Below are 22,808 nucleotides of genomic sequence, written 5' to 3' on the forward strand. Positions count from 1 at the left end.
CTGCACGGGTTAAAGTTTCTGAGAACAGTTACGAGAAATCAAAATATTTCTGAGCTTCTGTTTAGGAATTTGCCCCCATTATTGCATTAGTACTATCCAGTATATGTAACCACCTACATACTGAAACCACCTAAATACATAAGCAGGGACAGTAGCACTAAGAAATACCAGAATATAGTGCTCAAAGATGATTAAAAAGATTGTTAGGGAAAACTTTTTCAGGCTTATATGTGAAAAAAACAAACAACTACAAAGTAGTAGGCCAGTCCTTTTTTAATATTTTAACTTAGAATTAAAAAAAAAAAAAAAAAAAGGCAAAACAAGTCTTACTATACATTCACATTTTTTCTGTCAGGAGGTCCAGAGCTCGCTTGCCATCAGGTGAGAACTTGATTTCCTTATTAGGCCTTTCTACCAATTTGAGAACATGAGGAGGAATATCTTTTTGATTTTGAAAGTCTGTACCTCTCAGTAGAAAAACAAGTAATTCTGATGAGCCCTTGGGAAACATTTTGAAATGTAAAAGAGACTGGTGAATCCATTGATACAACATAACCAAATAGAAGAACTTTGGCATTCAGAGTRGAAAACTTTTGGGGGAGGATTTATCATATCAATTGTTTATTCCAAAACAATTATTTTAATCTTAGTGTTTTTATTATATATTTTGAAATTAAGTGTTAACGGTCTCAGAATAAATGCTTAGGTTTCAGCCAGGTTCTTTGTTTTGTCTCCCTTTCGGTTAGGTATTTTAGCATCAATAAAGTTAACACTATGACAGTTATTGATGTATTTATCTGAAACAATGTCATGTTATAGGTGATACTTCTTGTGAGTTTTTTTTACCTTTTGCTCAAATTTTTAATCTTGTACACTGAAATGTCAGAAATGCTTTGGCTGGTCACGCCTTCTCCAAGGAAACAACTGTTAAATACTTCTCTCTCATATTTGTATTTTTATTTTGAGATAGTAACAAGACGAATCTTAAGCACTGAAATGTATTTAAAAAATAAATAATCTGATCTCCAGTCTATACAATTCCATGTTCTTAAATTCTCACTCATGTTATACAAGGTAAGAACATTGGTTGTTGTTTTCTATTTTTTTAAAGATGTTTTTAATCTGTTTGAAGACTTTGAAGTTCTATATCACCTTGAAGTGTAAATAGCTTGTTTTAAAAACATGATTCACTATCATCCATCCGCAGATTCTAGTGAAGATTGCTTATATTTCCATGAACTATTAGGCCTCTTCTCCTGAAAGAGAAAGAAAGTACTCTTTACGAAACTAATTATACAAATTTTATTAAGTTATCATTGGTATGTGGCAATTCTGTTTGTCAATCTCATCGCATAATTTCTCTTAATTTTACCATCAGACACCTTCCCATTCTAGTGGCTTCCTAAGTGGAGAAAAATGCATATGATAGATTTGGAGAAAGTCTAAACTTAAGTCTGTTATAGAATCAAATGCCTGTTTAGGGGAGCTTTGGGCATTCTAGTAGTTGACTCAGAAGTTCCCAAAAAGCAGCTTATTTTCTCTTTTCCTTTCCCACGCTGTTCCTGCCTCTCTCTCTCTTTTTTTTTTTTTTCCTTAACTAGGGGAGGGAGAAAAGAGGGAATGCTTACCTATCCGCTTTATGTTAACAAGTTAGGGTTTTTTTGGAGAAAATATACTGTTTAGGATGCCTGAAAGAATCCAGGCATTTGAACTAATTTTATAATATCAAGCTCTTTACACCTACAACATAGGAAACAGCAGTTCTGGCAAGCAGTATTTGTACATCACTGAAGTACAAAGTGCAGTACTGAGTGGTGTAAAGTGGTTTCTATGGCCTTACCAGTCACTGGGATGAACTAGATGACTGTGGACCTGCACCTCCCATGACAATACTATTTTTATCAGTAAGAGTCTTCAGCACAGTTGTGGCTGGCGACTGAAGAACTTTACGTGAAAGACGCATTCTACCATCAGTTGGGTCACGCCCGAAGTATTTAACCTGTTAAGAAAACATACCACTTTCACAACTCCACAGTTATGTTAAACTGCCGTACAAGAATGATCAATTTAAAGAGCAGGAAATAGCATTTTCCTTAGGTTTCTTTTGACACTAAAATATCATAAACAATAGGCACTATTTAGCCTATATTGCTCAAYCAAGTCAGTTTGGTGCATGGATAGTAACAGATATTAAATAAATAAAACTGATGATTTGAAATGATCATGTATTTAACCAGCACAAAGGAAATCTGATATGCCAAAGTATTTCCTTCATAAACACAAAATTAAAAATTCACTCAAATACTAAAATACGAGCAGCATTTGTTAGCAATTTAAAGTTGAAAAGAAACAAATACCTGAATTTCTTGGCCAACTTCTAATCCYAGGGCACTAGGATGTTTAATCTAGAACACAGTATTTTTGAGAAAGTTAAATATTTAAGTGTAAATGAATATATGTAAAAGAATATATAAGCATTTAAGTGAATCTTCCAACTAGACTACAAAATTTAATCTGTTAAAAATATACTTATAAATTCATGTTTGCATTTGCATTATGTTATGGTGAACAGCAAATATAAAATGCCAAAAATAACAGTAGCTATATAAAATAGTAGCTATAAAAGTAGTTATAGCTAATCTGAATGATCATTCTATAAATAAGCAAGGTAGGAATTCTGCCTTGAGGTATTTTATCAGTCAGAAATTGACAAAACTTTTAAAGTAAAGTATTTCTATTCACCATGCAAAGTTGATGATGTTACGAGAATACAGACAACCAACCAGAAATCATTAATAGATGCTAGAAACTACTAATATCCATTGGAAGAGGCAGCTAGTTCACAGGTAAATCAGGAACCAATCTATTATTTGTTACCATGCCGAGAGACTGTAGCAGGAATTTAATTAATGGCTCATGTATATAGATAAAGTACATGATCAAAAATGTAACTGTCAATTTACCATTAAATCACTTCTAAAATCACATCTGCATCTGTTAAAATCCACCTTTTTAACTTTCTCAAGTCATTCCATGTTTTCCTACCAACAGCGCACGTACATATTTTCCCAGCACCCACTCAATCCTTTCTTCAGTGCCTCTGTCACTAATCTGAATTTCTCCTAGCAGTCTATGACATCAGGTTTCCAAAAACAGATCAAAACCTAAGCCTGCAGGKTTTTTTATGCTACCTTTCAGAAAACTCTAGATGGACTAAAGTGGCTAAACACAAAGTAATGAACAATTGGCATATATATACGTACATATCAGAGGGTATTACAGACATGAAGAACTTGATGATGTGCATAAAAGCATTGATAATAAGCCTGTAGCTGGCATACAGACAGAGCTACATGCAGCTCTAAGTACAGGGTAAGCCAAGGCTAAACAAAAAGTGAGATGCTGCTAATCTAAAAAGGTTTTAATACGAAAATAGACTCTAGAACTCCAGTATACTTGTTATAGCTACTGTAGACCATGTTTAATGAGAACTGATTAAAAGTAAATAAAATAATTTTGCTTAAAAGTTTCTAGTTTACAATTGTTTAGGTAAACACTACCTTTCTTTGATCAAGTTGTGAATTATGAAGTAACACTGGTGTCATGTTTGGAYATAATTTTACCATTACTCCAGAATCTCTGCAACAGAAAACAGAATGGTTATTCCAAAATACATCAACAGAAGTCTGTATGTAGCTTATTCTGAATGCTGATCCCAAAGCAAGCATTCATAAAATTTCCTCAATAAAGTTTTACTCATCATTTTCTAAATCCTCTAAGTAACCACAAGATGCCTGCATATTTATCCTCAATTGCAAACGGATGGAAATTACTTATTTCAGGACACTACATTTCAAATAAGCATCATGTTCAAAAGTGCATGTAATCTCAATCCAATACGTGCCCTTGGAAAAAAAAAAAAAAAAAGAAAGTAAATTCCCACCATATCTCTAAGATACAAAGGTGAAAAAAAGCCTTAAATTTTACAGACATTCTGATACAGTAAATATAAACAGCTTCATTAAAGACAGACAACAATATTTTCAATGCAGAAAATACCACCAGGAATGATGCAGGTGCCAATGTGACGAGCATGAGTTTGTCATCCTATAAAAATCAGTTGTTTTACAACGTATCTATTTTTCAAGAATATATTTACATAAATAAATATTTTCTACTTCTACCTCAAGTTCAGAGCACTTTTCATACCTAATTTCAGTTATCGTGGCTGTATAGACTGCACCAAATTCCAAATTAAGTTCTTGCTATAGGGAAAAAGCAAAACAAAAACACAGTAAGACAAATTCACAAAATGCAACCAGAAAAAGCTAACAGCAAAAGTCTGTCCTTACGTCATCTTTGCAGATTTCACGGATAAATTCTCTTGCTTCATGCATAGCACTAGGTGTTGGAGCAAACACAGAATATGTCTCTTCATCCAGCTGAYTTAGAGTTACACCTTAGAAGAAGAATTTATTTAATGAAAGGATTTAGATGCACTTTAGATGTGCTGTTGTTTCAGCAAGCAGAAAATTCCCATCCACACTAAAGACTTGCTCAGGGCAAAATTATTCAGCACAGATCAGCTGAACTCTCAGATTCCTAATAATTTCAAATATTCTTCTTTGGATTAGGATTAGGCATTGGGCAGCTTCATATATAGTTGTACAGAAACCATTTTACAGCTATGCTTTCCAAATAACTGGACAAAGTTGTGCTCCACATGGAAGCTTTCACATTTGCAAAATTGTTATGATCCCTTAATGATATGAAAAAAAATTCTTGAGCAATTTAGATTTTTAAGAATGACTTTTGGAAGTGGCATAGATTTGATCTACACTTGAACATATTCATAACTGATCAGACTTGCTTGACATCATTTCTTCTTTAACACTGTATGGAGGATTGTCCCCAGATGCACAATTAATTCTCTTCCATAAGCCTGAAAACCTTTGCAACGTGTGCCAAACTTTTGGTTTGGTGCAAACCTGCAGCTACACAGCTAAGTGCTTAAGTGAGCATATATAAAAAAATCAAAATATAGTAAAAATTCAGGTTGTCCTTAATACTGAACAGTTAAACAGACAAGGCCAAACACAAATACTGATATTTAGTCTGGAGCATAAGGCAAGAATTAAAAGAGGACCCTATTATTAATAGTTCTTCCTTTCTACTTATTAGGATGCTGTCACAGAACCACAAGTACCAATTCTACAGGCAGTGGTCTATAAAAAAGCTTAGAAAGTTTAAGTTTAGATACTTCTAGATTCTGAAAGAGCATAAAGGTAGCATTAAGATTCAGTAACAGCTGCATTAATAACATCTGTGCTACTAAGTCCTACTATTTAAAATCACACATTAATAATTTTCATGTAGTGAAGAGAAGCTAATATAACATTAGCATAAGTTATCATAGGTAGTGAGAATGCCTAACCTGTCTGTGCTTGAAGTTTCTTCAAATTGTAGGCCCCAGGACCAACAAATCGTAACCTTTTTGATAATGGAACATGGACAGTTTCTAGGAAAAAAAAAAAAAACACATTTAAAGATGTGTAAATTCCCTTAAGCTATACCATTATTTACGTGTATACCTATCCTGATTTAGGGGGAATTTCACATGACTCTTCAGTTTAGTTCTGCTTTCCAGTATGCAGTGAAACGGTGCAATACTGCCTTTCAGGGTAATATAGAACAAATAAATTCATCTCAAAAGTCCTAAATAAAAAGTAAGCTGAAGCAAGCATGAGAACAAGGAAGAACATATACCAAGTTTTCATTGAAAAAGCTGTTCTAATCAGCAGCTTTTTGTTAAAAGGTAACTAAAAAAAGACATCAATTCATATCAACGAGCAAGCAATATTACCTACAACAGGTCCATTTTCTTTCCTGTTAGGTCTGGGTTTTGCCAGTGTCTGGTTCATAATTTGTAAAATCTCTCTCTTTGCAGCTGTTAGGAGTGGGGAGAGAGAAGGAGGGAGAAAAGAAGAATTTTGTGTAAAATCAAAATAAAAATACAGCTACGTCATTTTCATTATAAATTAGATAAGCATCCATTCTTAAACTCTAACCCTACCTAATCTGACAATCTATTATGGTAAATTAATGCATTTTCAGGTAGTATACCTTTGTTGCAGTATATCACTCTGTTCCGTGTGTACTAACCCTTCACCTGCAGTATATTTATTGATTATATGCAGCCACCTAGAATGTTACACTGAAGCACAGAAATGTATGCTATTATTTAAATAAATCAATAAATTGTGATAAGAGTAACAGTATAACTTTGATTAGTTACTGCTATGCTGGCCCGTAACTTTAGCTGCTCTGCTTGAAGCAATATACCTTTGAATTGAAAATACTAGTTCTTATATTTTAATAAGTTTTCTATTAAAATCTTGCTAAGTTACAATCAAGTTGAAAATAGTCTCTTAAAACTAGTTAAATCATTATTAATTCTCATAGCTTCAACTTTTCACATACCTCTGGAATATTTCAGCTGTACATGTACATATATACATACATATATATATACATATATATATATATATATATATATATATAAAATTATCTGTGTTATTCATAGAGTATCTAGCTGCTACCTCTTAGCCCATGCTGATCTTAACCATGAGCTCCCTGAGATGATACGGAAAGGACTTTTAACTCCTGGAACTCGCTGCTACATAGACATTTAAGAAATGGTCAAAAATTGCTTCAAAGTTATTTTGGAGGTTATTTTTAATAGCCAACTTACTGCTTTTCTACTGCACAGCAAAAATCAAACCTTACTTCCCACACCACCACATATGGTTTGCATACAGCATGACAACATTTTTTTTGTGTGATGTGGCTTAGTAATATAGCAAGTGTTTATAACAGTGAACTCCAAAATTCTGTATGCAAATGTTTCATCATATATGCCCCCACCTTAACGTTGCTATTTTGTATAAGTAGGGTTTTTTCCAATTTGCTATGTCACTAACTTCATTGCATTCTTCAAAATGAATTGCACTAAACTGGCGACCTTTAGTACTACATCTTTTGTATGTGTCATTATTTCTTTCCTTTTAATAAAAACAAATCTCAAGGAATAGCAGATATTTTCATTGACACTAAGTATGATAATACGGCAGTTAAGTGTGCTGGGAATGGTCAGACTTTTTGGAGATTGAATGCTCTTTTCTGACTCAAAACACTGTTTATTTTGTATGAAGTGCATATATTGAAATATGATGTACAACACTCAGATCATACTGGTTTTCTGAAAATAGCAGCCTTTTTACAATATGAGAATAACAAAATTAATAATTTAATACAATTTATAATTTAATAAAATGGGTGCAAACACAAACATGGACATACCCGTGGCTTGCTGAATAGCTTCCATTACAATTTTCATTGGTATTCCTGGTAGTTTTAGATCAACCTGAGGTGAAAAGAGTTACATGACATCAATATATAAAGCTTTTTTAGGGAGATTCTGCAAGTTTCACTTTAAAAAGATTTAATGTTATGATACCTGCAAGGCAGTTATTCCTTTATTAGTTCCTGCCATTTTGAAATCCATATCACCATAGTAATCTTCAATTCCCTACCAGGACAGAGAGAATGAGAACAAACTGGAATAACTTTATGCCAGTATCCACACCATACTAAAAGTATATCCTAGGTTTTAATAAGCCATAGAATAATTTTGCAGACTGGGAATCACTTCCAATACTCAAATGTTTTTCTTTAGCTTTTTTTCACTGTACCTAGGTAACATTGTGCCTTTCTTTCCCCATATTCTAACAGCTTTTGTGGACTAGTTTCTGAACAACAAAGCCGCAGTTAGTTTTGTATCATCAGTAGCTGCCGCAGTTAGTTTTGTATCATCAGTAGCTGCCAACAGAAGGAGCAGCAGATGACAACGCACATGACAATGTGCATTTTTCCCAGCAACTTTGCCAACTGCTTATTCGCTCTCCAATGTATTTTGTTTGTTTTTGTGAAGTGTTTTATAGGAGCGGATAGTGATATAGAGGAAGCAAACAAGGAAAGGTTCTTTGTGCTTACTTTAAAATCATCTCTTCATCTAGTTCAGCAGAGAACTCCATAAACGGTTGAACTGGTACAGCTAAGAAGGCAACACTGAACAGGAATAGGCAGAGAAAGGACAAAGCCCATTTGTAATGGCACTGCCTCTACCATCTTAACTCCCATCCTGCTGTATGTACACACATGCAGACCTAAGTTCTTCAGTGGATATTCAGAATTCATTTTCTAGCTATGGTGAAGGCAAGTGTAAGCTTCACTAACACCCTGTCATTCAAATGATTAGACACAAAATGTAGTAGATAAAACTAATGTATTCAGGAATTATGAATCTCTTTCTTCCAAATAGAAAAGATGAAATTAACTGGAAACAGTTTATGAGAGCTTAAAAGAAGTGACTGAGTAATGACACAAAATTAAGATGCATGACTGGACGTTCAATAAAGATTTTTTGAAATAATGGAGGAAGTTGGGAGACAAAACAGAGAATGCAAAACTATTCAGTATTTCCAATAGTGTGTGTTCCAGAATTAACAGGATTTTACAGGATTAAGCAGCAAAAAAACCCAACAACTTTGCTAGAAACACTCACCAGGATGTCTGTCAGCAAACGATAATCTTCAAGATCACCATTTTTCTCCAGATTGCATTTGGTAACAAGACCTATTGCTACACCTGCCACTGCACTTGATACTGGAACTCCTAATAGTGGTAATTAAAAATACATTTTTATAAACTTTAGTCACTCCCAAAATTATAACTCATTAACACATAATTTAATTCATCCTCTGCATAAGTTCCACATTTTGTACCTGCATCCATTAATGCCAAACTTCCACCACATGCAGATGCCATCGAAGAGGATCCTACAGAGTTAGAATACATAGGAGGAAGTATTAAGTATTGATCAGAGGCAGCTGAAATGAAACCTGCCAGTGATATTTCTTCAGTGACAGTTTGAAAATTAACCTTGCTGCTAGCCAGAAGACATGATGCAGCAATACCCATACTACAATAAAATAAACGCATTTTGCCAGTAAGTTTCTGAATCAGAAATATTTCTGGGAAGAAATGGGTAAAACACTTTGACTCTTTCAGGATATCAATGCCAAAAATCTCAAATATCAGGATTAGTTCTCAATATTCTGGACAAGGAAGCAGGGAGCTACAAATGGGACTGCTTCCCTTTTTTCACCAATCTCTTCTCCTAGACATCTGATCCCACCGCAGTGTTAAAAAATGGGATCTGGACCTCAAAGAGCTCTGCCACGCAGGGGAACCTGTAACGTAGGTGTCAGGGAGATCGTTCCTTCCCCTTATCCCCTCTGTATATGTTCCCCTATTCAGGGCAGATACAGGAGAAGATAATGTTATTCTTCTCCTGAAACCCATGGATCCCCAGTTGATTACAAATACATTGAAGCTAGATTCTAAACCAGCTGGCAAGAGGTCCAGGCACGCCTGACTAATAGAATAAAAACAGGAAAACAACATTGTTTCAGCTCCTTTTCTCCTTTCCAAGTTAACCAGAAAGGTCAAATGGATAGTATTCCCCCAGTCCAGAGAGATGGGAAAGAACACACACACACAGACAGCAGAAATTATCTTTACATCAATGAGGGTACCAGTTGTAGTCAACACTGAAGAATGGATTTCAATCTATTCCTCACTCTAGCACGAAAATACCCCCAAATGTGATTTTGTTAACCTCCAATTTATGTTTACATCTCCTACCGATAATGTATTATTACATGAATTAAAAGAAGGCTCCACTATTTGTGAATCTACACATCCTTTTCATTTTAAGGACTTCAGGCAATAGAGTTATGGAGATTAAGAAGTCTGAAAATGAAAAGAATTAGCTAAGATGTCTAGAACTCAACTGTTAAACTAAGGCAGACTTGGTCTCTAGCACAAGGTTAAAAGTAAGGAAATCATAATACCATTCGACTCCAAGACTTCAGAAGTAACTCGTATGGTGAAGGGAAAATGCTGGGGAATAACTGGTTTCAAAGCTCTCTCTGCGAGTGCACCTGTTTTAAAAATACAAAGTGATCCTTAAATAAAAACAGACAAAATATTAAAATTGAAAGCATTAAACTTCTCTAGTCTTAACTTACCATGTCCAAGTTCTCTTCTGTTCACACCAGTAACTTTGCCAATCTCATTAGTTGCATAAGGAGGAAACTATGAAGAAAAAGGAAAAAAGTGTACAGAAAGTTTACCAGTATTTTTTCATTAAAAAAAAACTTCAAATTTTTGTGCATGTCATGAAAAAAAGAACAAAAATATCAAAAACTAAATGACTTCTGTCAGTCACGTAGCTTGCAAATCAAGATAAACTTTAGGTAATACTTAGTAAATGTTTTAACTCCACAGAACAAAAGAAAATAATTAGTTGGCAAGGCAGCTGACGAACAAGACATCAGGCTTACTGCAGTCAAAACTTGTCAAATAACCGTTTTCTGATGAAAACGGCGTTTCTATCATTCAGGTAATGCCTATTGCACCGTATGAAATACTTCAAGCAAGCTCCAAAAGCTGAGAGAGGACAGTGATGGAAAAGCATTTATTTATTATTGGTTTAGTATGTTATCTGAACATTAAAAGAGTTTATCAAAGTTAAAAGAGCTGGTATAATCTTTCCTTCAGTACTAACCTATYCTTAACAATAAGGAGAAAATCCAATATTACTAAAAAAGCTGTATGAAACAGCAATTTACAAATTGCTTAATGCTTTTTAGAAAATCGGGGCTTTTGTTCATAAGCTGCAGCATAAATACACATATGAACTAGAATTAATAAATTTTAGCTAATCACCTAGAGATCTTCTGAAGTGAGCAGTTTCAGTTTTAAATCAAGACATGAAGCATCATGCAGAAAGTTGACACATTAAAACTCTCACCTCATAATGCAGCATGAAGTTTTTATCTTTTACTCCACTATCAAATAAAAATAAGACCATGTCAAAAACTAGCAACTACCAATCTCACATATTATATGTAATAATATTATATTGAAAAATACATATAATATAAAAATAGAGCAACCACAGTGAATTAACAGCTTTGCTAATGACTCATGTTTTTTCCTAAAGTTTTTTTTTAATTGTAGTACATGAATTTAAAAGCATAGTTTATAAAGAACTGTCACACTTTAATTGTAGCCACTTAAACAGCTTATCCAGAGAGAACAGACCCTATCAGTGCTTTATGATGATTCTGCTAAACCAAAGGGAAGAAGAGACAAGCTTAAAGAACAGCAGTGTCCTTAACAGAGAGAACTGCATATGCTGCAGTAAGCACTCAGTGACATAAGCAAAAAACATCTCCATAAGTACTGAACAGCTTTTGATTAACAACAACAAAAATCTGTGCTCAAAAAAGTTCTTTAAGAGTCAAGTCTTGTGGTACTTGACAAATACTACAAGAAGCTAATCTCTCCATATATATACTTGTCTCAAATCAAGAAATGTATTTAAATGTGCATCCCTTTTTTTTAAAACTACTGACAAAATACCAGAAAAACACACATACCTCACAGCTGTTGAGATAAGATCTGATTTTACACTTGATTCTAATGAGTCAAATGTAACTGTACAGAGCACCTACAATAAAAAGAGGGAAAATAAATTGCTCTTCAACACTTCCACATTTTCTAACKTCTCAGACTGATAATGACAAGTCAAAAAGAAGGATTTCAACAAGTATTATGCTATCATCTATCACGTGCAAATTTTTTTTTATATAAAAAAAGAAACCTCACACACACTGATTCATAATCCATAAAGATTACACAGCCTTACAAGTACTCACACTAAAACAAAACAAAACAAAAACAAACAAACAAAAAATCAACCCCCATACCTCCCAGATTTATTGCTTCCTGATCTGTTAGGAGCCTAGAACATCAGTAACAGTTGCTTCATTAAGAAACTAAATTACCTCATTTAAGGGCCAGATGCAGGCTATTCACACAACTACATTGCGTGAAAGGACACAACTGCTCTATCGTATGGATTGAGAGAACGTGCTATTCTCAGTGGGATAAGCAAGGGACAACAATTTGATTAACCGAGGAATAAATCAGTGTTTGCAACCATCTATATACCCTGAAATGAGTAAGACCAATGGCTGGCAATCTTTTAGGAAAAAGAGCTACAAAAACGTAAGACCAGATTTTGCGTACAATCTTAATATGCTCCATCCAACATCAGAAACAGACTCTCATACTTTTGGGAAGGAACGAAGGAAGAAAATCTCATTAATCTGACCTTGTGTTTTATTTTCCTTCCAAGTCCTGGTCACATATGTTGAATGGATAAAGTTCCTCTTAAAAGATTTATTATCTCATGTGCACAATTTATCATTGCCCTATATAGCAACAGCTCTCATAAAGCAGATGATACCAAGTTAATCGAGTTACCCATATTATCCTATTCATCTTTAGAACAGCATATTCTACATTAAAAGTTATTATCTTTTGTCTCAAATTTCTTTTTAACAATAAAACCTAAAATCTCATACAGGGATGAATAAGATATGATTTTGAACTTTTTAACAACCAATTCTGCCGTAAGTCATCCTGAATTAGAAATCCCCCTTCTCAAAACAGAACCACCGACCCCCTCAAATCCAAAACAACCTACGTCCCCCAACACTACACAACACAAACACTTCCCCTCAAATATCTCCCCTTTCTCCCAGGATATAAAAATCAAAAAATCCTGAACCCTTGAATCTAAACAAAACACAAAAAATGTTTGTAGCTTAAAACTTCGGTTACCAGACATTCTTCAGAAAGCCTGAAGATACGGTTTTGCTTACCAGACTCTCTGGACACATATGCTTAGAACTGACATCTCTACTGTCCATATAGCAAGCAGCTAAGTTTTGTCTACTGTCTTAAGGGACTCAGATATTTTTAACTGTATCTAAATAGCAGAAAGTCCAGTTTTGACTACCCTGTATGAGGACTGCTTTCTAGCCTTTATTATTTGAACATACAAAAAAAAAGAAGAAAATTTCAGTTTTTCACAGGAAAAAGCACAAATCTGTCAGCTTCTAATAATTATGTTTAAGACTTCTGATGTTTAAAAACGTTACCTGTGTTTGACCTCTCTGAAATAATGCTGATCCATGAAGCATTTTAAACATGTTTACTTCACATCTAATATCTCTGATGGAAGTCAAATCTCTTCCRTCACACCTGAAGTTATAAGGGCAAATTATGAGATCAAAGAAACTAGAGTTTTGGATAAAATGTCAGAAGTAACTTTTTTGAGTATGATATACTTACCTTCTATATTCATTCAAAATAAGATTTCTAAAAATATCCTTTGAAACTACATTAAAAGATTCCATGATTTCATAAGGCTCAGCCTCTGGAAATTTTTCTGGATATGAAAAACAAATTGGAATTAAAGCTGGAAAATGAACTTCATATATCTTTTATTAAAATAACATGGCCAATAAAGAACAAACTGTAACTCTAAAGTGCTATTTAGTCTAAGCATTTCCTAAATATTAAGAAAGTAGAAAATAATACCTTTCAAGTGTTCCTCTGTTTCAAGTCTTATTTTGTTAACTGCTTCATCTCTAGAAACCTAGAGCACAAGATTTTCAACCAGTTAACTCTATAGGGCAGAACCCTTTTTTCCCTCATCTTTCTTTATTGGGAAGGAAAAAAAAAAAGAAAAAAAAAAAAGAAAGAAAGAAAAGAAATAGGACCTCCACATAACTTCTAACAAAGAGCAATAATGAACTGCAACAAGTATTGTCTTGGAAAGAAAAGAATTTACAAAATATTTTTTATTGCTACTATACATATAATATGTAGAGCCTAAGAGAAGTTTTTATTAACTTTAGTTTAAAGAAATTAAATCTTTACTACAATTTCATTATGATACTAAATCATATTTGAATTTTTTAAAAGATATTACTTATGACAGCACTTACTTTATCGTGGCTGAAATCTGTGAACACTGCATAGATCTTGTTAAAAGCAAATCTTTTGGAAGAAGAGATAGAATTTTTGAAAATATACAGCTTAAAAACAATTACACAATTAATTTCTTCTGGGAATCATTTTTTTTCCTCRTTACATTATTATTAAAGTATAGTTTCAGTATTAAAGTATAGTCCATAGTATTAAAGTATAGTCTAAGCATTCTTTAAGTACCAGGTTCTGGTATTTTTAGACACTATTAGCACCAATGTCTTTGCTGCCTGCTCCCCTGCTCCATACTATGTCCCTAAGGTTATCACTTCCACAGCAAATCTCATACAAGCCATTGTATCTTGGCTCCCCTTGCCACCACTCCATAGGAGCAGCATATTAACTTACAGCATTTTCAGGATACTTGTTTTGCCCTGTATTTCTCAGTAGGCATAAAAAGAGAGCGCTGGAGGCTGTGTTCCTAACTTTCTATGGAAAAAGCCATAAGAAATTTTAAATGTTCAAAACACACTGTTTTGTTAAAACAAACAAAAAATTTCAAAACTATCTGATCACAGATCATTAAATTCCTGACTCACAAGGGTTAAGTGAAAAAGCATTCTGAATCACTTTAACACAATTTAAATTTGACTTATTTTTTCTGAACTTACTTTTTTGCGCATTCCACAATCTCTTCAGGAGCAACAAATAACTTCTGAACAGTTCTCTTGACAATGCCTCGTTCCTTCACTAGCTGTTGAATTCCCTGAATTATTTGCTGGGTATGTTTCACCCCTACTTTGATGGCATGACAGAAATCTTGTTGCAGTATATTCTCAGCTGTTGCCTCCAACATAACTATTAATGGAAAATTAAAAATTAAATAAATTACTATTATATTTTTCAGTAGCTATGATATTCAACCACAAAAATACTGATTAACATCATACTGCAGAAATATAATGCAATTTAATTTACCTAACAAAAAACTGCTTCACCACTATTGCTTAYACCTATTACTGAGCAAAGATACAAATTTCAATGATTAAAAATATCTATAAAGAGGCATCTATTTCATTTTCAAACTAAACATTCAATACATTTTCATAATTAAGTTACTTACCAACTTGATTTTGTGGGGCTCCAGCAACAACTAAATTTAAAGTGCTAGACAACAACTGTTTTCGAGTTGGATTGATAATAGTTTCTCCATCAACCAGGCCTACCCTTACTGCACCTACAAAGAAATTCCAGAAACTTATTTTTGCAATAATATGGAAGTACCTTTTGGGCATAATTTTACCTTTAAAAGCAATAAGGAAAGATAGGAATTTGCTTTAAAATATTAGCATATTAGTTATATATTAAAAACAAATCTGCAATACAAAATAAACTTTTTTTTAAAAAAATGGAGTACTATTATATAAATGTCTTCATTTTTTTTTTAAGTTGAGAATAGATTTTCTAGAAATAAGGCAGATACAGCAAAAAAACAACTAAACAGTTTTTCTCTGCCAGATAGTTTCTCTTCCCATAAAATATTCATAGTGACATAAAGCTCTTGTTTTCCTACAGAAAAAATGTTCTTATCCAGCCACTTTCTAAGCAATGACCTTCTAGACTAAGTTTCTCCAAAAATCTGAAAACTTAAGGAAGGTTGTCAGAGGGGAAGTAATTCTCACATTACTGATCTGTGTATTAGATAATTAATTCTAGGTTATAAAACCTCATATCAGTGCATTTACTCTAGAAAATGTAATTCTTTCCAGTGCAATAATACCATGCACCTTAAAGATGATTTTCAGTACTTCAAACAAAAATTAGTGGCCGTTAGAGTTATTAAGGGAGGGGTGGGGGAGGGAAAGGAACTGTCATCTAAATTTTCCATTATGTTTAAGTCACTCAATATTCCACTTACCAATAGGACCATTCCATGGGATATCAGATAATGCAAGTGCAGCAGAAGCTAGAATAAAGATAAAAAAAAATGTATTAAAAATAGGATTATATTAAATTACAAACAATAGTTTTTAACAGTATTCTTACCTCCATTGATTGCCAGAACATCAGGCTCATTGACACCATCTACTGCTAAAAGATTACAAAGGATCTGGCATAAGATAAAAGACAATGAATAATTTTGAGCCATGAATTTTTAGTAAGTGTCAATACAAAGCTAAGGAAAATAAAATACAACATTCTTCATATTTATACAGACTTACACTACAAAAGGAAAATCTGCTCAGTTATTTAAACCAGAAGGCTCACGAAAAAAGCCTGCTATTCAGACATCTAAAACCAAAGCAAAATGTACATTCTTAAAAATTTTTCTAAGTCTCATTAATGCTTTCAGTGAAGACAAAGTGAACAGAAGGATGTCTGATTATAGTCTACATAGAGTTCCTGTGAGTATTTTGAAGTTTCTTAAGAATTAAGCCTTTTCTTTCCTCCATTGTACAGAAAACAATTTTGTCTCCTATACCTCTGCAACAAAATTTGAGAACTAGCACATGATAAAAAATACTCTGAGACAAGGAATTGACAAACTGAAATGCAGAATTACTCTGTCATGCTGGTTTTCAAAATGCAAGTCCATCCAGGATGCTAATAAAAACTGTTTTTCTTAAAATAAGATCTGCATCGTGCATTATTTTCACTAGACATGCCCAAGTTTTCCATTCTAAAAGGTAGCTGCAGTTAAGAACAGTGAGCATGACTTACCTGTGTATCATAAAAGTAGCCTACTGGAAAGAGGGGTCTAACTGACCTATCTGCAGAAGAAATATTAAAAGTGTAAGTAGTATTCAGTTTTCAGTAGCTGGTATTTGGTTCCTTTTACAATAAACCCCACAAAATTATCCCAAGAAACTGAAAACATGGTTTAAATAAAAAGCCCAAACAAACAAAAAAAAGAATAGAAAAGGCTGAGAATCCAGAGGGAAATTCAGTTTAGTCAACTATAAAACTTCAACAGCATTCGGAGAAAAATAGGAGTAGGGGTGGAGATATCCCTTGTTATATTAAACATGATAAAAAAAAGAATAATCTTCCATGTTTTACAATACAAATAATCTATTCAATAGTATTTGATCAGAAATATCTTCAATGAAGAGACATGAGACAATCTTCAAAATGAAAGGTAAACAATAAAAAGCAATAAAAGCAAGCTATGTTCAATAAAAGCAAGTCATGTTCAGCATGTTGCACTACTTCCATGACGACTAGATTTTCTTTTATTTTTTTTCTGTAGTGTACTAATACAACTCTATATAGCATCCCAGTACTGGTGGACTGTTCTTTGCCCTAACTCTTTTCATTGCTGCCTTAAAATGCCGATGTACATGACATTAATTTTATCTAAATGTTGACTTTCAAGGTATTATCTCATTGATGAAAGTTTTTTAGCCATGATTGAGATGACTTYTCGAACAGGATCAGGAGGAAGAGAACACCATAAATATTTTATACATACACACACATATGTATACACACACACACCAGTCATATATACAGTATAAACACCAGCCAGTTAGTCTGTCTCTGTATTTCAGAATTTAGTTTGGTTGTCTTTTCCACCTCTCTTGACAAATGAGCAACTACAGAGGTTAACATCTCCTTAGGATGAAATCTTAGAAACAATAATCTCAACAGAGGTGACTATACACATACAACCCCAGCTCATTTACAATTTTAAGAAAGAATCCTAATATACTTTAACAAGAAACTGCAAGCATGTCTTCTAGTATTTCTGCAAAAGCCATCAACTCTGTAAACAGTTAAAAACTACTACTCTTTAATAAACATTCATGAGGATATTATAAAATAATTAAAAAAAAATCTTAAACCACTGTAGATAAAATGTTTTGGCCCACCTATTACTCTGCTGGTAAGAATTTCTTTATCAGTGGCACCAAGTTCTCTTCTTAAATAGTTTGTAGGAATTCTTCCTGCTGCAGCAGCTTTCTGACGATAGTCAACCTTTCAGGAACAAAATAGGGATTCCTAAAGAAAACATCACTAATTTCACAGTCACAGAATCATGCAGGTTCAAAGGGACACCTCAGGAGGTCTCTAGTCAAATCTCCTGCGGAGAGCAAGGTATATACTGAATCCAGACATCATTCAGGACTTTGTCAAGTCRGATCTTGAGAACCTCCAGGTATGGAGACTGCATAACCTCTTCAAACAACCTGTTCCAATGCTTAATCATCCTCATTCTGAAAAAAGTTTTCCCTATATCCAACTGGAACCTTTCAACTTTTATCTCTCTCATCCTTCTGCTGCACACATCTGTGAAGAGCCTGGCTCTGCCTTTTGGTAATTTCCCCATAGGTACTGGTAGGCTGCTATTAGATCCCCCCTCAAAGCCTTCTCTTTTCCTGGCTCAACAAGTCCAGCTCCCCCAGCCTCTCCTCAGAGCACAAGTGCTCCAGCCTCCAAGAGCCTCAGAGGCCCTTCACTGCACTCTAGTTTACTGATCTCTTCTTATACCAGGGGCCCAAAATAGGATGCAGAATTACAGATGTGGTCTAATGAGCACTGAGTAACAGGGAACAATCATTTCCCCTGATACACTGGCTGGGCTTCTACTGATACAGCTCAGGATGCTGGTGGCCTTCACTGCTGCCAGGGTGCGATGTTGACTCATGTTTAGTGTACCAGCCACCAGGATCTCCAGGTCCTCTTTAGCAGGGCTGCTCTCCAGACACTGAGCCCCCAACCTGGACCACTGCAGGGCGTCAGTCCACCCCCAACACATGACTTTACATTTATCCTCACAGAATTTCACAAGGTTCCTGCCAGCCTATTCCTCCAAACTCTCTAGGTCCCTCTGAAAACCAGGCCTGATCCTGAGCATATTGATCCCACCCCCCTAAGCTTGGTGTCATCTGTGATCTTGATGAGCATGAATTCCAGGTCACTCATAAAAGTATTAAATGGACTACATTGCAGGATAGACCTCTTGAAAAACAGCACTTTTACTGGGTCTTCAGGTAGACTATGAGTCGTTAACCATTAGCTTTTCAGCCCCGTAATCCAACCAGTTTTTCACCTCCTTAGACTATAATGTATGAACTTGGACAGTGTGGCAAACTATTAAAAATCTTGCTAAAATCAAAGCTGACAACATCCACTGCTCAACCTTCATCTACAGATCTACTCCTTTTTATCACAAGAGGCAATCAAGTTGCTCGGGCATTATCTACCCTTGAAAAATCTCTGTAGGATATTCCTAATCACATACTTTTCCATATGCCCTGAAATGCCTTCCAAAAGGTATTTCCTATGATTTTCCAAGGGACAGAATTATGGCTGACCAGTCTGCAGCTGCTAAGATTGTCCTTACTGTCTTTTCTGAAAATGGATACACACTTGCCTCTTCTAGCTACAGGGACCTCATACCCTTGCCAATCTCCACCAACTTTCAAAATCACAGAGAACAGCTTCTGGTCAAGATTTCTCAAGAGTTTTCTGCCTAGATCCTCTTCTACTCTTTGTAGAGTCCTGTCCTTGTATCCTGTCTCTAGGTCCAAAGGCCTGGGAGACACCGTCTGTGAAGACGGAGGCAAAGAAAGCATTGTTATCGCAACCTTATCTGCGTCCAGTTGTCATTAAATTGCCCACCCCATTCAGCAGCAATACTAACACATCAGCAGAAGCTCTTCATGTTGCTTTTGACATTGTCAGTTTCAGCTCTAGTTGAGCTTTGACTTTTCTAACATCACCCCTGCATGTCTAGGCAGTATTTCTGTATTTCTCCTCGGTAGCTTGACTTCTGCACACTACCTTTCTGCACTGCAGCTCAGTCATGAGCTGGTCTCCCGACATGCCTGTTCATTTTCCTGAGCATAAAGATAGATTGCTCCTTGGCTTGGAGAAGGCCATACTTGAAGACCTGTCAGCTCTCCTCAGTTACTTTGTCTACCAGAGCTGCCTAAATAACTTTAGTATTGCTTTTCTGAAGTCAAAAGCCTGTACTCTGTGACTTGTTTTGTTCACTTCACTCAGCATCTTCAACTTCACTAATTCATGGTAGCAACAGTTAGGACTGCCATTTGTTATCACATTCCTGACCAGTTTGTTCTTGTTCACAAGCAGCAGATTCAGCAAAACATCATCCTTTCTTGGCCTACCTAGTACCTGGGTTAAGAAGTCATTCCTAACACTCTCCAGAAATTTCCTGGGTTGCTCATGCCTCAATATGCCGCCCTTCAAGCAGATGTCACAGAACCTGAAGTGCCCCACAAAATTTAGGGCCTGTGATCTGTGGAGCCTTCCTCAAGCCATTTGAAGATGTCTGTGTTCATTTCATCTCACAATAAACTTCAACTGTAACATCATCTGTACCAGCCTCTCCTCTGATTCACACCCCAAGCTGCTGCTTCCAAAACACTCCATACTTTTGAGCTGTTCCTTCACATAAAGACAATTGTCCCACACGTGCCTGTCTTTATCTACRAGTCTGTATTAACCTGCTACAGAATTCTAGTCACACCAACTACTTCACCGTGAATCAATTACTCCAATGCTAACATAGACCTGTATCTAGATGCAGAGCTCTAATTGTCATCCATGAAAGTTATAAATAAGAAATGACTTTGTAATACCTTCGAATAAATAAATCTGTATAGGTGGCAGCAACACATTTCTTGTTATTTACTTCAAAATAAATGTAACTAGTATCTGACAACTCCAAAATTCTGCTTCCATACTATTATTTAATTACATTATGGACACAAACTGAAATACAGGAAATTCCATCTCAACATAAGATTTTTTTTAATTAATTAATTAATTAATTTACTATGAGGATCACTGAACACTGGAACGGGTTACCCAGAGAAGCTGTAGAGTCACCATCCTTGGAGACGCTCAAAACTTGACTGAACATAGTCATGGGCAACCTGCTCTAGCTGAGCCAACTTTGAGCAAAAAGGTTGGACTAGATAATCTCCAGAGCTCCCTTTTAACCTTGGTTATTCTGAGAGGATCTACGAAAATAAGTTCTGTTGTTCGTACTTACCACTAATGGCATAAATTGAGAGGGAGAAGGCTTTGTTTTACTGACTGCTGTGACCATCACTGCTGTGTCACCTAGCTGGATTAAAAAAAAAAAAAAGAAGAAATTATTTGCAACCAAAGTATTATCTTAAGTTCTAAACTTATTTACAAATTAGATCTCTAGTTCAGAGCATTTTCTGCCGAAAGGCAGCCACATAAATTTATGCTTCACAATAGTTTTTTTACAAAAAGATTTTTTCATACAAAATAGAGAGCTGTACCTTCATTAGGGACTGATTTGCACTTGAGGTTCTGTATTCCTTTAATAGGCTCTAATGTTAAGATATAAGATACAAAAGTTTTGAAGTTGCATCAATTTTTTGAATACATATACCTTTTACCTGAACAACAGCAGATCCATCGGCAAACCTAGCAAGTTTTCCAGAGGACAATTCCATCTTCCTATTAGAAAGAAATAATCTGTTACTGATGAATTTAGATCATTTTACCAATAACTCCTGCATCCATCTTCAACATCTATACTAAAGGACAGTGGCTGCATTTAACACTAGATACAAGAAGTTTTATTAGATGTGGAAATTGAAACTCTGTGATCGTGAGACCAAATGCCTGTACTTTAATAAAATTTTGCCTCAAAACTCCTTATTTTTTTTCACCTTGATGCAAAGCCTTTAGACACACACGGCTTCCAGCCCAACTCTAAGTCACTTATCTCCATCACCACCATCAGTATCAGGAACTCAGTGACTATGAGTTACCAGACATGAAAACTCATTTATTTCAGATGTCAGCTAGAGTCATATCAGTGATGAGGCAAAAAGCTTTGCCTTACACTGGAAAATGAACAACCCTGTTCTAGTTTATTTTTCAAGTCTTGCTACTAGAGARTACATATGCACACCAAAAAACCACAACGGTATACTTGCATTAAAAAAAAGGGAAACTACGTTTCATGCACCCACAAAACACATTTTCCCATCACAGTTAGAAAACCACTGCAGAGTATGTTCTCTCTAGACGTGAACGAGAAAGAAATGGGTTCTGCTCTTCACCTGCTGCAGAAGCAGCACAGAATTCCAGCGGCAGCTTCTCTTTGCCCGCGCTCCCTCCGGATGCCCTCTGCACGCAGCCGAAGGGCCATGCCGCCTGGCTGCAGGATCAGGGCTTCCTGCCTCCATCCGCGATTGGAAATTTCAACGTTTCAGGCCGCGCCACAGCTCAGCCGCACACAGGGGGCAGCCCCAGTCTCGGCACGCTTCTTCCCCCAACCCAGCCCGGCTGCCCCAGGGCGCCCTTACCTGCCTCCCACTTCCACCGCCACCGTCCGGCTGGGCCCGGCCTTCTCCACAGTGCCACGAGCAGGCGTCAGCCGCGGCAGCCAGCCGCCCAGTAGCAGCAGCCGCCGCCGCCGCCCCCGCCCCATGGCGCTGCGGCGSGCACCAGCCCCGCCGCTAAAGGCGCCAACAGCCAAACCGCCGAGCACGGCACCACGGCAGCTCGCAGCGGCCATCACGCGGGCAGTGGGGCAGCTGTCACGCCAATGGCGGCCTCCCCGCAACGCGCCATCCGATTGGCTCTCGGGGGCGCCGGCGGGGCGGGCTGTCGGCAGCAAGACTGGAGCCGATTGGCTCCTGAGCCCGAGCACTGGTTTCGATTCCGCGGCATGAACGCCTGCCCACGACCTTTAGCAGGGCGCCGCCAGGTTACGGCGGCCGCGAAGGGACCGGTGCCTCAGAGTGCGCTCACATCCGGTGTCGCTTCCGGAAGGTTCTCGTTGTCTCCCTCGCTGGGCGTGGGAGGGTGSCTGGGCTCAGCGA

The 22,808-nt window shown here is 36.1% G+C and overlaps 1 protein-coding gene across 2 annotated transcripts; it reads right to left on the reverse strand.

The window, feature by feature from the left end:
- Positions 1 to 255: 255 nt before the first annotated feature.
- On the reverse strand, positions 256 to 22,534 carry PNPT1 (polyribonucleotide nucleotidyltransferase 1). 2 transcript variants are annotated; one of them, XM_085326067.1, is made up of 29 exons: positions 22,290 to 22,534; positions 21,372 to 21,432; positions 20,993 to 21,067; positions 17,841 to 17,946; positions 16,690 to 16,739; positions 16,015 to 16,078; positions 15,887 to 15,934; positions 15,092 to 15,205; positions 14,640 to 14,826; positions 13,989 to 14,040; positions 13,579 to 13,636; positions 13,330 to 13,426; positions 13,137 to 13,239; positions 11,568 to 11,638; positions 10,937 to 10,973; positions 10,152 to 10,218; positions 9,975 to 10,064; positions 8,844 to 8,897; positions 8,624 to 8,733; positions 7,517 to 7,588; positions 7,360 to 7,423; positions 5,864 to 5,947; positions 5,435 to 5,518; positions 4,353 to 4,459; positions 4,210 to 4,265; positions 3,561 to 3,639; positions 2,358 to 2,405; positions 1,841 to 1,999; positions 256 to 1,256 (listed from the first exon to the last, which is right to left on the reverse strand). In XM_085326067.1, exons 1-28 carry the CDS (start codon positions 22,499 to 22,501, stop codon positions 1,844 to 1,846), a joined length of 2,406 nt encoding a protein of 801 aa, XP_085182193.1. In that variant the 5' UTR covers positions 22,502 to 22,534; the 3' UTR covers positions 256 to 1,256; positions 1,841 to 1,843. The 2 variants fall into 2 exon arrangements, with proteins under 2 accessions (XP_085182193.1, XP_085182194.1); XM_085326068.1 differs by lacking the exon at positions 22,290 to 22,534 and having other exon boundaries at positions 21,365 to 21,433.
- Positions 22,535 to 22,808: the final 274 nt, after the last annotated feature.

Source organism: Rhea americana, unplaced genomic scaffold (genome assembly GCF_003343005.1).
Source record: "Rhea americana isolate MKP2758 unplaced genomic scaffold, rheAme1 scaffold_127, whole genome shotgun sequence".
In the NCBI taxonomy this organism is placed as follows: domain Eukaryota; kingdom Metazoa; phylum Chordata; class Aves; order Rheiformes; family Rheidae; genus Rhea; species Rhea americana.